The 15,525-nt window shown below is 49.3% G+C and overlaps 1 protein-coding gene and 1 long non-coding RNA gene across 3 annotated transcripts; one reads left to right on the top strand and one right to left on the bottom strand.

Annotated features, from left to right (window-relative positions):
- Nucleotides 1-1,907: 1,907 nt before the first annotated feature.
- LOC142082937 (uncharacterized) lies at nt 1,908-11,447 on the bottom strand. Of its 2 annotated transcripts, none has more exons than XR_012673896.1 (5): nt 11,299-11,447; nt 9,806-9,946; nt 8,523-8,707; nt 6,958-7,765; nt 1,908-2,123 (listed from the first exon to the last, which is right to left on the bottom strand). It is a non-coding gene; the product is annotated as an uncharacterized LOC142082937 (long non-coding RNA). The 2 variants fall into 2 exon arrangements; XR_012673897.1 differs by lacking the exon at nt 11,299-11,447 and adding an exon at nt 10,418-10,578 and having other exon boundaries at nt 1,909-2,123.
- A 198-nt stretch (nt 11,448-11,645) lies between these two features.
- Nucleotides 11,646-14,595, top strand: FOXG1 (forkhead box G1). The gene has a single exon (XM_075152511.1). It carries the CDS (start codon nt 12,245-12,247, stop codon nt 13,625-13,627), a length of 1,383 nt encoding a protein of 460 aa, XP_075008612.1. The 5' UTR covers nt 11,646-12,244; the 3' UTR covers nt 13,628-14,595.
- Nucleotides 14,596-15,525: the final 930 nt, after the last annotated feature.

The following is a 15,525-nucleotide window of genomic DNA, read 5'->3' as shown; positions in this document are numbered from 1 at the left end:
GGTACCAGCACTGCACCCAAAACTTTGGAGCTTTTGGGGGACGGGGGGATACATCGGTGCTGATCCTTAGAAAACGGTCGGGAAGCCGCGTGCCGGGGGCGGGGGCTGTGAGATGTGTTCCCCTGCGCTGGGGCAGACGGGCAGGCCGCGGAGCGCCGCTCCCGCCCCGGGCCGGCTGCCTCCCGCCGCACCGCGGGGCAGCGGCGCGGCCGGCGCTGGCGGCCCTCGGCCGCTAGATGTCGCCGCCGCCGTTCGCATCGTGCTCCCTTCCCGCGGGAAGGCGCCGCCGCCGCCGCCGCTCCCCTCCGCGCCCGGCCCGGGGGTGGCCGCCGGGCACCGCTCTGCTCGGCTCGGCTCGGCGCGGCCCTGACCGTGCGGGACCCCCCGCCCCTCCGCTGGGCACCGCGGGCACGGGGTCCCGGGGGGAGCCTCGGGGGTCCCGAGGCGGCAAGGCTTTCTGCGGCCCCTGCCGGGGCTCCCTCGGTTGGCGACAGCGGGGCGGGGCGGGGCGGGGCGGGGGGGCTGCTAGGTGAGGGATTTTTTGGTGTGAATTACACCGAAAAAACGCTCCCTGCGGAAGACACGCGGGAGGTGTCGAGCTGGGAACCTCGGTAGCGTGTCCACGCGGGGATGTGCGGAGCTTGTGCTTCGGCCGGTTTGCAGAGGGCCGGGGTACCCCGAGGCTCTGCGGGATGCTCGGCTCCGAGGGGATCAGAGTCCCATCGGCAGCGGCTGCTGGGCACCCCGGGCTCCCCCGCCCGGGGCCCCGGGGCCGCCTGCAACAGAGGCGAGGCAAGAAATCGGCGGCTGGCCCTGGGAAAGGCTCCAGAGATGAGCATTTCTGTTGTGTGAAGTGCCCGCATTAGCAGCCCGGACACGTAGGAAAAGGCTGACATCTGCGGTTTGGTACGAGGCACCCGAGAACTGACAGACCTCCTGGTTCAGAGGGGCACCCCCGCCTCGGCTCCTGGCGGGGAGGGACCCGCCGGTCCCCGGCTGCGCCTGAGGGAGCGGCTGGCCCGAGGGAAGGAAACCTCCTGTCCTGAGATTTCCTCAAGTTTAAAAGCACGGGTACGACAAAGTCTCTCGATTTGGGACATTGACCGTCAATGCCCCGAAGCGAGAAGACAGAGGGACACCTTCGGTATAAACTTTGAGCCTGATTCCAGTGGGAGCACAAATAACAATAGTTTCCAGGCTTTTGTCCCCGGTTTACAAAATACCATGTAAAATCGAGGGTGCACCCTGGGTCATTTTTCTCAGCCTTTGCGTCAACGCGCCTCTGCTTTTGACTCCTCACTGCGTAGTTTAATCCACCCCTGAATTTTTCCAAGCCCGTCCAGATCTCTGGCCTGAGTTAGAAAGAAGCCAGAGCTACCTTATTCGTAAGGAGCCGCAAAGGCTGGCGAAACCCGCCTGGGCAGGGGAGACGTTTGGGAGCCGGTTGGGACGGCGCAGTCGGACTGCGCTGCGCTCCCCCCCCCACGGGAGTCAGGGTCCGCAGGGGTCGGTGTAGGATCCACCCCCTTATGAGCACGCACACACAGAGCAGGGGCAGAAATGTGGAGACCTGTCGAGAGCGGAAGATAAATAAAACATAAAAATAGAAAAAGAAAAATTCGTTCGGCATTAAAACCGAAAAAGAAGCCCGCAGAAAAAGGAGTCCCGAAAGTTTCCTCTAGCTCTCCTCGTGTTTTCTGTAACTTGAACTGGGGTGTTGGAGTCGTATCACGGAGGGCACATGCCATCTCCGCGGGTCTGCATTTGTATGATCGAAATATTAAGGGGCGCTCCTTCTACTTCGGTAGCTTTCCCAGCAAGGGCTCAGAAAGGAGTAACACGGTTAAATGGCACCTTTAAGTACCAAGCTATGGGGCAAAGGAGGCGTTGTAAGAACAGATGAGAGTATGCTTGGCAAAGCTGATGTTTATTGACATTATCCAAGAGGAAATAAGTTAAAGATAAAGAAATGTTAGCTATTCCGTGGTACAATTGTTGCACAAACTGCCTTCAATCAAGTTGTTTTGTTTTCAGGGCTCTTTTGCAAGCATCTTCCACACGCTCGGTTTGAAGGGAGAGATCTCATGGGCTGTTCTGCATTTTCAGGGACGATCAAGTGAATCCTGAGAGAAAAGAGTCGCTTTAGAAGAAGAAAAAGTGTTTCTTCGTGGAGTTCAATTTATTTTTTTTAAACGCCGTATCTCAGAGAAAAGGCCTCTTGTAACAGATTCCTAGATCGTGTCAAATTATAACAAACTGAATCGCAAGAAGCAATTACAAAGCAAATATTGTGATCGGTGTTGTGGGTAAAATCGGAGCCGGGTTTATAGAGGAATATTAACTCTGATTTTTTTTTTTTTTTTTTTTTTGTTAAATCAACAGTGATTAGATTTGCGTTAAGCTTAAAGACCTTTTCCTGTAGATGGCGTCCTTTGGGTACTGAGTAATCAATAATAATACAGTCTTACTCAGGAGACTTTATTAAGCCTTGGATAATAAAATAATTAATAAAATTTTTTTAGTTATATATTTATTGAAAGTCAAAAAACCTCGATTTTTCGTAAGCAAAAGTGTGTTTCTCCTTCACGTGGATGCAAATAAAAACTGTTTGAATAAATAAGTTGTTTCTGAACATTTTGTTGTCAAAGTGTTAAATGTCCCCGTCATTTTTATTCAAACACTAACATGATTACAGCCAATTATATATTCACCAGTGTTCTTTATTTTAGAGTAATTGTACTTGTCACTAATAAAACGGAGACATAATGGATCGCTACTGTTCTGAATTTTAAAGCAATTTTCTGTAATTTGATTGAATTATACATCGTCTCCGCTACTTTTTTTATTTCTATATTTTGAAATCCCATTTTCTTGAAAATTGCAGCTCTATTGCTGTTTTGTTGTTCCTGAAGTAACTAAACCTTCTGTAACATTTATAAATAGAGCTCGTCCCTTTAGAAATGTGGAAAATCATAATTTCAGCCCCAACATACTGAAAGCCTTAGACTTAAAATCCGAAAGCCCGGAGGAGCGCCTAAACCAGAACACTTGGCTCAACGCGGTGTCCTCCTTGGAGATGAGAAGCAGAACATAAGCAGAGAAAACAAAACTGCGCCGTGCTAGGAAGGTTTGCTTACTTTATTGCAATGATTTGGTGCGCTTCTTGGGGCTCAAATATAGAAACACGTCAAAACAAGCAGTTCAGTTGCTAATATTTACCACGGGAGAATAGGTAAAGACACGGGAAAAGTATAACGCCAATTACATTCCTCCAAGCAATTAGAGCGATTATCCGTATACTGTCCGTATGTTCTTTTAGGTGGCGATTATAAGTGACAAGCCCAGGAGTGACTTGGCTATCTTTAGGCACAGACAATAGAGACGCACAATGATACAGAAGTATATGGAGATATCGCACACGCATGGAAAATACTGCGCTGCGTTATTATACTGCTTCTCGGGTTGTTTTGCTGAGGATGAGCTCTCAGAGGGTTGTTTTTTTGTTGTTGTTTTTCAAAGCCGAAAACATGCCTTTAATTTAGCAATTGTATCAACCATCAACGCGATGAGATATGAACCGCGTTGTCGCCAAACACAAATCAAAAAATGATACAAAGGCTTTCACAAGTTAATTTCATATGACAAAACACGTGCCCACCACAACAGATAAAGTTAAACCATCATTTGCAAACCGTGCGATTGCGTGAAAAGGTATCTCTTAGGTACATTTAGCACAGTCAAACATCAATGTTTTTTCCGCGGTTCTGTAAGGTAAAAATCAGGGAAGGCGCGGGGATCCAGGTGGCTCACTGTGAGAGCCTTTCAGTGAAGCCTTAGTGGGACATGACCACGACCCTCAGTGAGAACGCTTCTTGCGTTTGCGGATTCATTATTTAATATAGCCACAGAAATTAGCTTGTAGTCGCCTTGGAAAAAGAAAAAAAAAAGTTATCTACTCCTAAAAAGATACCGTTTTCTTAATTCCAGCGGGGACAAGGGCTTGTGAGCCTTTTCTTTACCCTCTTTTATTGATGTTTTGAAATGAGTGTGAAAATAAAGTGTAATGTCATCCTCTGCTAGTATTCTGCTAGTAGGCAAATGGAAATTATTTATTTGACGGAGATACGGCATGATTTCATTATTTAGGTGGAGTTTATAGCTTGATGATAATAAACACTGTTTTCTAAAAACTCCCTAGGAAACATAACCTCGTGTGTGTGTGTGTGTGTGTGTGCAAGCCTATGCGAGCGCCCCATCTAAAAGATGGAGGGGAGAAAACACACAAAGGAGACTCATCCCCGGAGAACTGTTTCTTTCAACGTTTTTCTTCTCCGCATTGTCACTGCACGGAAAGTCTGTCTGCAGCCGCTTCTCTTTCTTGGTCAAATTATTGTCGAGGCAAAACTACAAACCCCAGGCTTTAGCAAGGCACCGTCCGTGCTCGGTGGGAGGGACACAAATGGGATTTAACTTGTTGCCAGTCATTTTTGTGTGTTTGTTTGTTTGTGCTGGTGCTTTAAAAGCGAAACAAATTCTAGAAACAAAGCGGGGGGGGTGGGGGTAGGGGGGGGAGGGAGGGAGGAGGAAAACAAGCTCTGTATAAAAGACATATCATATTAAAATAATACATGAACACACCCACTGATATCAAGGGTACGATATCAGCCCTTCCCCAAGAAACTTATTTATGAGTGGTAGCGGTTATAATCATCCAACAAGCCCCTTACCATCACTCCCTCCCCCCTCCCACCGCTAAAGAAAGAAAGAAAGAAAACATGGAGACCACCCTGCCCGATATAAAAAGTGTTCAGAACAACCTACATAAAGAGCCAACTCCTACGAGCCCTACGCATGCGAGGAGACCAAAGAGCGAGCAAGGTCTGCTTCCCGGGCAGCCTCCTGGGAGCTAGAGCAAGCCCCCTCATCCCGACACACGTCAAGTGTGGGTCCCACCGCTGCCGTGCGGCGGCCGGAGCGAGCACCGGCACCTCCTCCTCCCGCCTGAGCCCCAGGCACGGAGAAAGCTAAAATCGGCTTTGCTCCGAGGCTCGCCAAACGCCTCCTCCGAGAGGGGTGTAGAGTTGTTTATGGCTTTTGTGCTACCCCGGGCACTTTGCTATGGTTACAAGGGGGCCCGGGGGTGGGGGGGATAGGGGAGGATGTTGCGCTTTTGTAGGCCCTAAAAATTGGATCCGCACCTCATCTCGCCCAGCCCGGGATCCCGCTAAGCCGAGGGGTGCAGTGGAGGTGCGGTGCGGGGCGGCGGGGCGCCGAGCGGGCAGCGGCAGGCGCGGCGCGGGGCGGCACGGCCAGGTAGGACGGGCGGGCACCCCGGGGGCCGGCGCCCTCCGCGCCCAGCTGCCTTCCGCGGAGCGCGGGGTGAAACGGCGCTGGGAGAGAGACTGTGTCCGTCCCTGCGCTGGGGCGGGGGGGGAGAGAAGGCCGGAGGGGGGGGGGGGGGGCGCGTCTTTTCTCTCGAGGTAGCGAAAAACTGCAAAACCAGATACATGTGCAAATTGCCAAAGATTACGTTTATAAGAAGCTAAAGAGCTTTAGAACAACATCATGAAAATATTCCAGCAACAGTTTCTTAGGAGTCAAAGAGCAGCTAAAGGTCTCTTCAAGCACTATTTGTTTGTTTGTTTGTTTGTTCTCTCCAGGTCTTTCTCTTTCCCTGTATTTTATTTCCCGATTCTTTAATTCAACCTGATAACTTCGGGAAAAGCACTGTGTTGGCCAAGAATGTTTTAACAGCAAACATAGAAGAAAAGAAAATTATGTATTTAAACCTCGAGAACAGTACAAGTTTTTTTACTTGTCCATTTTTCCCCCGCGTTTTATTATCGTCATCTGTATTACTCTGTGGATAATTCTTACGGGATATTTTAATTTTCGGTTTGATTCCTGAATTAGGGAGAACTTTTGTTACACAGGGACACGTATTACCTCGGCAGGTGTGACGGCTTTCTTATGCATGCTGGCATATAAAATAATAGCGACATTTAGGATCTAAAAAAACCCGCACGTCTTAACGTTAAAGTTGGCAGCGAGAGTAAAAATATTCTGTTCTGAAAAATTCTGGCAGTGGCAGCTGAACACACAAAATCTAGTGGATGCTCTACACTCTCTAAATAGGCTTTCTGTGGATGGTATTCTACAGCTACAGGAATAAATAAATAAAATCTTCAGCTTTTAATTAAGGCGATTTAATTCAGACCTCTCCACCCAGCGTAGCCGCCGTGGGAAATGTATACTCCAATGTTTACTCGGATCTCTTTCTGTCACTATTCTATCTTGTCCTACGCTTACGACATCAGCAAAGCTTTCTGGCCCCTACAGCCATTGTTTCCCATTTCCACGTTCTCCGTCCAACCTCTGCCCGCCCAAGAAACTTCCTAAACTCCCCCTAAAGGGGAACTCTTTGCACCTAGTTGATTAATGTCATTGTTTTAACGCCACCTCTCCCCTGGCTGCGCAGGCTTCTCAAAGGTATACAGTGTCCCGCTGGCTGTTCTTTATGGTACAGTGCAGCTTCTCAAAAGATCATCGGATGGAGAAATTTAGCTCTTCTTGAAACATTTAAGCAACTGAGCAATTAGCTCTGAATGGGGGTGGGGGGAGGGAAGACTAGAGAGCTTAAAGGAGGGGGGGGAGAGGAGATACAACACAACTAGCCCGAAAACAACAGGGGTGGGGATGCATGGGAGGGGGACTTAAAATGTTTGTATTTAAAGGGTGCTTGCAAGGTCTTCGGCACAATATGTGCTGCTCTCCTTAAAGGGGCACTGAGTGCCAATAACCATTAGTCATCCAGGAGGGACTTTTCATTACAGATCTATCCTTAGGGGGAGTTCCCCGAAGTCTCCGAAGGGAACATAGCTGCGGATTTCAAACCCGGTCCAGTTCCAGTCACACAGTGCCTGCGTACCTGCTGCGATAGAAGGGAGAGATACTCACCAGAGTTTCGGGAGTGCGCGGATAGCCCAAAGGTCTCTGCGGTGCTCCTTTCCTCTGCGGAATACTATCTTGCATCCGAGGCAGTTCCCAGTCTATATCTGAAGTTAACATTTATGCTATCTCAAACACGAGGCTCTCCCATAGACATTTTTTCCAGGGTTTTCAAGCAAATTTCTTGGTGCCACAATGTTATGATGGAAGGATGCTGAAATGACAGGCCTCGTAGACGCTTGTCTTAATCATCGGCTTCTTAATTTAGTTTTAGTGCTGTGGTTTTGTGTGTGCGCGTGTGTGTGTCTGCGCGTGTGTGCGCGCAAGAGAAGCCTCTGACAACCTGCAGCTTCCTAATGACTGACGAGGCAGGGCTGCTGCCGCAAAGTAACACTTCCCTGGTGTGAAGACCTCTTACTGGGAAGTTTAGTTCACTACTGTTCTCGCAATACTAATCGTATAACCTGTAACGAAAACCCATGGAAGAAGGATACAGCATGCTAAACAGACTAACTCCTAATCACTAAACGTTAGCACCACTACCAGCTGTTGAGGATTAACTGGAAGTTGGCTAGAGACGGACACCTAAGCTTAAATCTACAAATGCGGATAGAAGGGTGGACCGTTGAATACTTCTTCCTCTCCCTCCTTGCCTCCATTCATCCAGCCATCCACCTTCAGTCCCATTCACGCCTCTTCAAAATGTTTGACTACCTCTTTCTCTTTGTTAGCGCACCGCTCCGTCCCCATTTGCCATGCCTTAGCAGCAGGCTATCAGTGTCTGCTGAGCAGCCCTTACCTTAATTGCCCAGGTAACCTGGAATAAAGAAGGCAAGCTTAGAGTCAAGGGGGAATAGAATTATATATGCGTACATCCAGGCATTTACTGTACTGACTGTGATATTACTGATTGTTAAACCAAAGTGTCCCGACTTGTTTCATGGAAGCATGATGCCATCGAAGCGTGGTTATTAAATACCCTTTCTTCATGGCTGAAAAAAACCCTCATTCATTTCTTAAGCTGTCAGTACATTTTAGCAGCTTAACCCCTTGAAAGAGCCTGAGAGTACCGAGCCGCTATACCCGTGTGAAGGGGGATTGAAGGCTGGGGCTGGGGGGTGGCAGGGGGTACGCTATATCCATTGAGCTTACATGGAGAAGGTCTGTTTTTCCTTTGGCCTTTAATTAAAAAAAAAAAAAAAAAAGAAAATACGAGGGAGAAAACTGTGCGGTTGAAACACTATCCCTACGAGCTATACCCAAGAACCGCACGGAGATGGCTGTTGAACGGCACATCAGCCAGGACGTTTCAGCTCAGCTATTCACCCCCATCCTGACCCCGGAGCCGGACACTCTCAGCCCGTCCCCGGCGCTCAGTGAGGGGGGCCCACACCGCAGGCGAGCGCGCAGGTGAGGGACCATCAACGCTCTGCAGAGAGCCAGGACCCTCTGCGCACCCACTCGTGGTTCGCAGGGTTGGGGCCGTGCACTTCCGTTCCACGCACAAGCTTCTTCTCCAGACACCCCACAAAAACTTCCCTGTTAGAAAGTGCTGCCATGAGGGACCTTCTTACAAGAATTCGAGTTTAGCCAGAGCTGAGGGGTCAAATCCGCCGCTCAGGGAGGGCTGCGACGCACAAAGCTACCACGAAGCGAATGGGAGCCGTGACCAGGGCAGAGCTCAGGGAAGCACTGGCATTAGAGCAGGACTCCCGAGATTCCAAAGCAAGTATCTCCAGTTTTATAATCGGAGAATTTTCTGCGGAAGAAAAAAAACCAGAGGGACTCGAAAGTTGAAGTCCAGCAGAAATAATAATTGACGTGGCTTCTCCTACATATCCTTTTCTGTCCTGTAAACAGTGAATTAATCTTCATGGGTTTAAAAAGATATGTACTACACATTGGACGCAACATTTCCTTTTTTGGTAGAACTGTATATCCACAGCATTAAGAAAAATATAATATAAATCCTAAGTTTGTGTACAGAGCTTTATTCTGCACCTGTGACAAATGACTGAATGTTAAATCTAGATCGTCAAACGTTTTAAAAGCGTGCTTCTTTCGGTGTTAGCCCCTAGCTGAGAAATGCAAAGAGATAAAAGGTTTATTTTCTTCCCTGCTATATTTTCATCCCTGATCACAATGCAAAGTAAACTCAGCTTTGACCTAAGAAACACCTCAACGCATTAAAATTTCAACAGGCAATGTCAGTGTTACATTAAACGAGAACTCCTCCAGTTCGCTGCAGAGCTGGGATTTGAATAAAACGTTCAATGTTAACAAACAATACACACGTTTGGCACTTTGTGTATTAAATGGATCAAAGAGATTTGATAAGTCACAATACACCATTTGTACAGACCTGATTGAGTTAATATAATATCAGCAAATTTTACAGCAAAATGAATCTGTTTCTTTTCTTTGTGTTTAAAACCAGCACAGATTACAAATTTTAATGATCTGAAAATGTTTGGTATACAAAATCATGCTTATTTCAGTATTAGCAAAAACACAAGAAATTTTTCAACACAAACACCCAGCTGTGTCTATTTTAAAAGCAGTTCAATGACAGCTTGCACTTATGAGCATGCAATCAGCTAATTTCGCTTTTTTTTCTTCTGTGTTAATCAACACTTTCCTTCCTGCATATCAGAGTACAAATAGTATAGTTACTCCACATCAGTAAATGTTTACGTAACCTGTCCTTTCTCAAGAATCCGGTTACACCGAATCATTACATGCTAGACCGAGTAGGAAAATGCACTGGGCCCAGCCACCCTAATGGGATCCTAGTGCACCATAATGACACATATTAGTTAATGATCATCATAATCATAATAATATGCAGGAATCTTACCTTTCCTCTTACCCCTTGCCATGGTAGAGTCAAGTCATATCCTCCACATCGCACCCTTCCTCGAGAATTCCCATACATTGACTTCAGTGTTGAGCAGTGAAATAATTACAAATTGACACGATTTTTTTTTATACCGCATTTCTAAAAAAAAAAAAAAAAAGTAAAAAATAAGCGTGGTTGATCATTGACTTTTATCTCTTTTTTTTGTCAGTAGCAAGCTGTTATGAAATTGGATAAATAAATACAATTGTGGTAAGGTCATTCGAGGTTAATCCAACGCACAGAGTTCATGCCATTCCCAATTGCAATTGTTTATTACCGGTCCATTGTAATTCTTCTCGTTATTTACTCTCTCACCCTCGCTCACACACAACACATACACATATATATAGCGCACATCTACACACAACCACGTTTGCTGCACTGAATTTCCCCGGGACAAATTGTTTTAGCTGGGGTTGAGCTGCACGTATTATTTCTACGGAACGTTTTTTCCTACAGCACAAACGTAAACTTTAGATAGCTTAACGCGGCGCTATACGTTGCCTCTGCCTACAGCTTCGGTTTGAACATGATCAGCACGCTTTCTGTCCATTACATCTCCCCTTCTACCTCCCGAGTAAGACAGCTGCGCCATTTATTTCGCTGTGTTTCAGGGTTGTTTTTTTTTTCCCGTGCTGACAGTAAGAAACGATGTAACGCCCCGTTCCTCGGCCCCGGGCGCCCGTAGCCGTGAGCCGAGGTCTCCGCCACCGCCTGCGCTAAGGGACGCTGGGCAGAGAGCGGCGGCAGCAGACCGTCCCACCCGCCCCGGGAGCGCCCGAGCCGCCCCCCCCGCCCTCTCCCCTCCCCCAGCGGGACTAAACCCCGCGGAACCGACACCCCGCGGCCAGACACCGCCGGCCGGCAAGAAATCGCAATATATATTTCACGGGTTATTAATGTTGTTATTTATTTTTTACACCTGACACGCGGCCTGAAAGCACCCGGCAGCGCGAGGGAGGATGTAGAAAGACGCCGTCGCCCCCCGCGTTGCTGCGGCGGCCCCGCAGGGGAAGCGGCGGGCGAGCGGGAGCTGCGCGGGGCTGGGGAGGGCGCGGCGGGCAGGGAAGCGCGAAGCCCGGCTCCGTCGCCGGCCTGGCGCCGCGCCCGGCCGCGGAGTCGCAGAGAGCGAGCGGAGAGGAGGGGAGGGGAGAGGTTTCACTCCTGCCCGTGCCTTCCCAACTCACGTTCCGGAGCGAGGCAGACACGGGCCGAGCGGGCCGGAGGAGACCGTCTTCCCCGGCAGGCCGCGGCCTCCGTCCCGCCCGGCCCCGGGCCGCTACCGGACCCCGGGCCCGTGGCGGCCGCGGGCCCGCCCCGCCGTCTGCGTCCCCTCTGGCTGATTGTATTTTTTTTTCTCTCTTGGTAAAACAATAAACGAAATAACCGGCACCGGCGCCTAGGAAAAATAAACTCGCCGAGTGACTTCGGTGGGATCCGCAAAGTAGTACCTCCGCGCCGCGGCCTCCTCACGCACCCGGCCTCCCACCCCGCCTCCTTCGCCGCCGGAGGAGGGGGCAGAGAGGGACGGGGCAACTTGAGTCCACCGGAGAAACTACGAAGTAGGAAAGCCGGCCGGGGCCGCGGCCGTGGGACGGGCGCTGTTTGTTTGGCGTGAGGGGATTTGTGCTTGGAGCGACGGCCGGGGGGGCGCGGGGGGGGCGCGCAAGCCGCCGCGGTGATGCGCCCCTGCGCCGGTATCCCTGCGCCGCGGGAGCCGCGGCGGCGGGGCCGGGGGGCGGGCCGGCGGAGGGCGGGCGCGGGGAGGGGCGGAGCGGCGAGCCGCGATTGGCCGGCGGGCGGGCAGACGCGCCGGCACGCCGCCGTCCCTGATTGGGCGGCCGGTGGGAAAGGTTAAACCAAAAAATTTTTTACAGCCCCGGTGCGTGTCTGCAGCTCTGAAATTAATTGCGGCCAGGGCGGTCTGTATAGCCCGTCTCCGCTCGCTCCTCGCCGACCCGCGGCTGCGGCTGCTCCTTCCTCCCCCCTGCTCTGCCTTGCCGGGGGAACCAGGCACCATGAAGTAGCTTTTTTTTTTTTTTTGTGTGTGTTTGTGTGTTGTTTTTTTTGTTGTTGTTGGGTTTTCAGAGGGTTTTTTTTCCCCTTTTTTCTCCTTTTTTTTTTTTCCTCCGCTCTGACTCGGTTTGATTTTATCTGATTGGTGATTATTATTACTATTATTTTTTTCCCTCCCCGGCGGTTCCTGTCCTTGCTACATGACTTGCCAGCGCTTGAGACTGCGGTCCAACTGCGCTGCCGCCGCCGCCGCCGCCGGTGGTGCCGCCGCCGCCGCCTCGGCCACCGCCGCCGCCGCCTCGGCCGCCGCCGCCTCCGCCGCCGCCGCTCCGCGCGCTGCTCCCTCGGCCGCTGCAACTTTCCCCCTCAGACTAGTGTGTGATGTTGGACATGGGAGATAGGAAGGAAGTGAAAATGCTGCCGAAATCCTCCTTTAGCATAAACAGCCTGGTGCCCGAAGCCGTCCAGAGCGACAACAACCACAGCAGCCACAGTCACCACAACAGCCACCACCCCCACCACCACCACCACCACCACCACCACCACCACCACCCGCCGCCGCAGCAGCCCCAGCGAGCCGCCGCGGCCGAGGAGGAGGACGAGGAGAAGGGCCAGCTCCTCCTGCCGCCCCCCGCCGCCGCCGCCGCCTCCGGCGCCCTGGAGGTGGCCAAGGCGGACATGCTGGCGGGCAAAGGCGACGCGGGCGCGGCGGCGGCGGCGGCGGCGGAGCTGGAGGAGAAGGAGAAAGCGGCGGAGGAGAAGAAGGGGGCGGCGGAGGGGGCCAAGGACGGGGAGAGCGGGAAGGAGGGGGAGAAGAAGAACGGCAAGTACGAGAAGCCGCCGTTCAGCTACAACGCGCTCATCATGATGGCCATCCGGCAGAGCCCCGAGAAGCGCCTTACTCTCAACGGCATCTACGAGTTCATCATGAAGAACTTCCCCTACTACCGGGAGAACAAGCAAGGCTGGCAGAACTCCATCCGCCACAACCTCTCCCTCAATAAGTGCTTCGTCAAGGTGCCCCGCCACTACGACGACCCGGGTAAAGGGAACTACTGGATGCTGGACCCCTCCAGCGACGACGTCTTCATCGGGGGCACCACCGGCAAGCTCCGCCGGCGCTCCACCACCTCCCGGGCCAAGCTGGCCTTCAAGCGGGGCGCCCGGCTCACCTCCACCGGACTGACATTCATGGATAGGGCAGGATCCTTGTACTGGCCTATGTCCCCCTTCCTCTCCCTGCACCACCCCCGGGCCAGCAGCACTTTGAGTTACAATGGGACCACGTCCGCCTACCCCAGCCACCCCATGCCCTACAGCTCAGTGTTGACTCAAAACTCCTTGGGAAACAACCACTCCTTTTCCACGTCTAATGGGTTAAGTGTTGATAGACTAGTCAATGGAGAGATACCTTATGCCACTCATCACCTCACAGCAGCAGCTCTGGCCGCCTCAGTGCCGTGTGGCTTGTCAGTTCCCTGCTCCGGCACCTATTCCCTAAACCCCTGCTCTGTAAACCTCCTAGCAGGACAGACGAGTTACTTTTTCCCCCATGTTCCTCACCCTTCAATGACTTCTCAAAGCAGCACTTCAATGACGGCCAGGGCAGCCTCCTCCTCCACGTCGCCACAGGCGCCCTCCACTCTCCCCTGTGAGTCCTTAAGACCTTCTTTGCCAAGTTTTACAACGGGACTTTCCGGAGGACTTTCTGATTATTTCACACATCAAAATCAGGGGTCTTCTTCAAACCCTTTAATACATTAACATCCATGGGATCAGACTGTAAGTGAACATTTTACACACGTTTGCATTGTAAATGATGATTAAAAGAAAAAAAAAGCAAAACAAAAAAGTCCAGGTATTTTTTATTAAGTTCCCCCATTTTCTGTACGTTTGTTCAGTCTTTAGGGTTGTTTATTATTCCACCAAGGTGAGGAGTGTCAGCAAGGTGCAATGTGGGGAGATTACATTGTAGACTATGAAGTTTGGAAGACAAAATTATAGTAGAATATGTATCTAGTGACTGCTTTTGCAATTTTTTTATTCAAATACGATAAGTCTATCACTAAAAGCCGCCAGATTCTCCATGTTTGCAGTATTATAAGTTATCATGGATATGTCGGTGGGTGCAGACCTTGAAAGAAAAAAAAACACCACTAAATTTATGAAAACTATAAAAAACTTAAAACGTAATTTGTATTTAAGCAGAATTAATACTGAAAGATGCCCAAGAACTACATTTTGGCCATTTACTATTTTATCCTTTTCTTTACTGAACTGCTTTTTTGGGTTCCTTTTTTTTTTGTTTGTTTGTTTGTTTGTTTACTTTTAGACCAAAGATTGGGTTTTAGAAAATGCACTCAGTGTACGGAGTAATTTAAAAAACAGCAACATTGTTTCAGTTTGCAGCACTGCCCGTTCAAATGAATCAGAAGGGGACAAAATTAATGATTGCCTTCAGTTTGTGTTGTGTATATTTTGATGTATGTGGTCACTAACAGGTCACCTTTATTTTTTTTCTAAATGTAGTGAAATGTTAATACCTATTGTACTTATAGGTAAACCTTGCAAATATGTAACCTGTGTTGCGCAAACGCCGCATAAATTTGAGTGATTGTTAATGTCGTCTTAAAATTTCTTGATTGTGATACTGTGGTCATATGCCCGTGTTTGTCACTTACAAAAATGTTTACTATGAACACACAGAAATAAAAAAAAAATAGGCTAAATTCATATATACTTGATAGTTTTTTTGTCTCTTTTATTAACTAAAATTAATATGCCAGAGGTTTTAAAGTTACAGGGAGATCAGAGTGCTGCTTATTACAGCAGTCCACCATTTTTCACATGCTCCTTTCTCCCCCCCCTCCCCCCCCGCCCTGATCATATTGTCTTTAACAGCAGTATTTTCAAATGTGAAGGATCAGAGTATTTAATTAAACACCACGGCCACTATTGTGATGTCCGTTTTGGGGCAGAACTCTTATCAAGTCTGCTTAAAAATTGTTAGTACGAGGTAGGGTGTCTTACTAAAAACTGTCTTACGTTGAAGATGCTTAAAACTGCGTACGTGTATATATATACACACATATATACATACATATATATTTAAGTATATATGCACACATTAGGAAGAAAACCAAGGTGCATTTTTGCATAGATACGTATTGTTCTTGCGATCTCTGAAATGCGTTGGAAGAATTATTCTTCTGAAAGATATTAATTTCGACTCTATGATAGCTGGAGATCTATTAACTGTGGATGTGTACGTGTGTGTATATATACATATACATATTAGCTTTCGTATAATCATTTGATCAAATTTAGCAAGCTATGATACGTATGTGTATAAAATGCAAACCTTATCTTAAAGGAACAGTGTTCCGGAGGTATCTATCCTATATGTGTTTTTATACTTCTAATGCTGCAAACACTTTGGCTTTAAATGTTGTAAAAGTAGCGACAGTTTTTCAGCTAGAACCTCTCTCCCCTGCCCCTCCGCCCTCCGGACGGGGAAGGAGCCGAGCGGGGCTGAGGTGAAGTCTCAGGACGTTGCAGGGAGGCGGCGGGCTGGCGGGGTCACGTGATGCCTGGCTTGCATACCGATGTTGAAGCGTTTTAGGGAAAAAAAACCCAAACCCGTGTGGATGTTAAAATTTAAA

This window comes from Calonectris borealis, chromosome 5 (assembly GCF_964195595.1).
Source record: "Calonectris borealis chromosome 5, bCalBor7.hap1.2, whole genome shotgun sequence".
NCBI lineage: Eukaryota > Metazoa > Chordata > Aves > Procellariiformes > Procellariidae > Calonectris > Calonectris borealis.
This window is presented reverse-complemented; position numbering and strand designations above follow the sequence as displayed.

Coding starts and splice junctions, on each gene's coding strand:
- FOXG1 (XM_075152511.1), top strand. CDS start 12,245: ATGTTGGACATGGGAGATAGGAAGGAAGTGAAAATGCTGCCGAAATCC.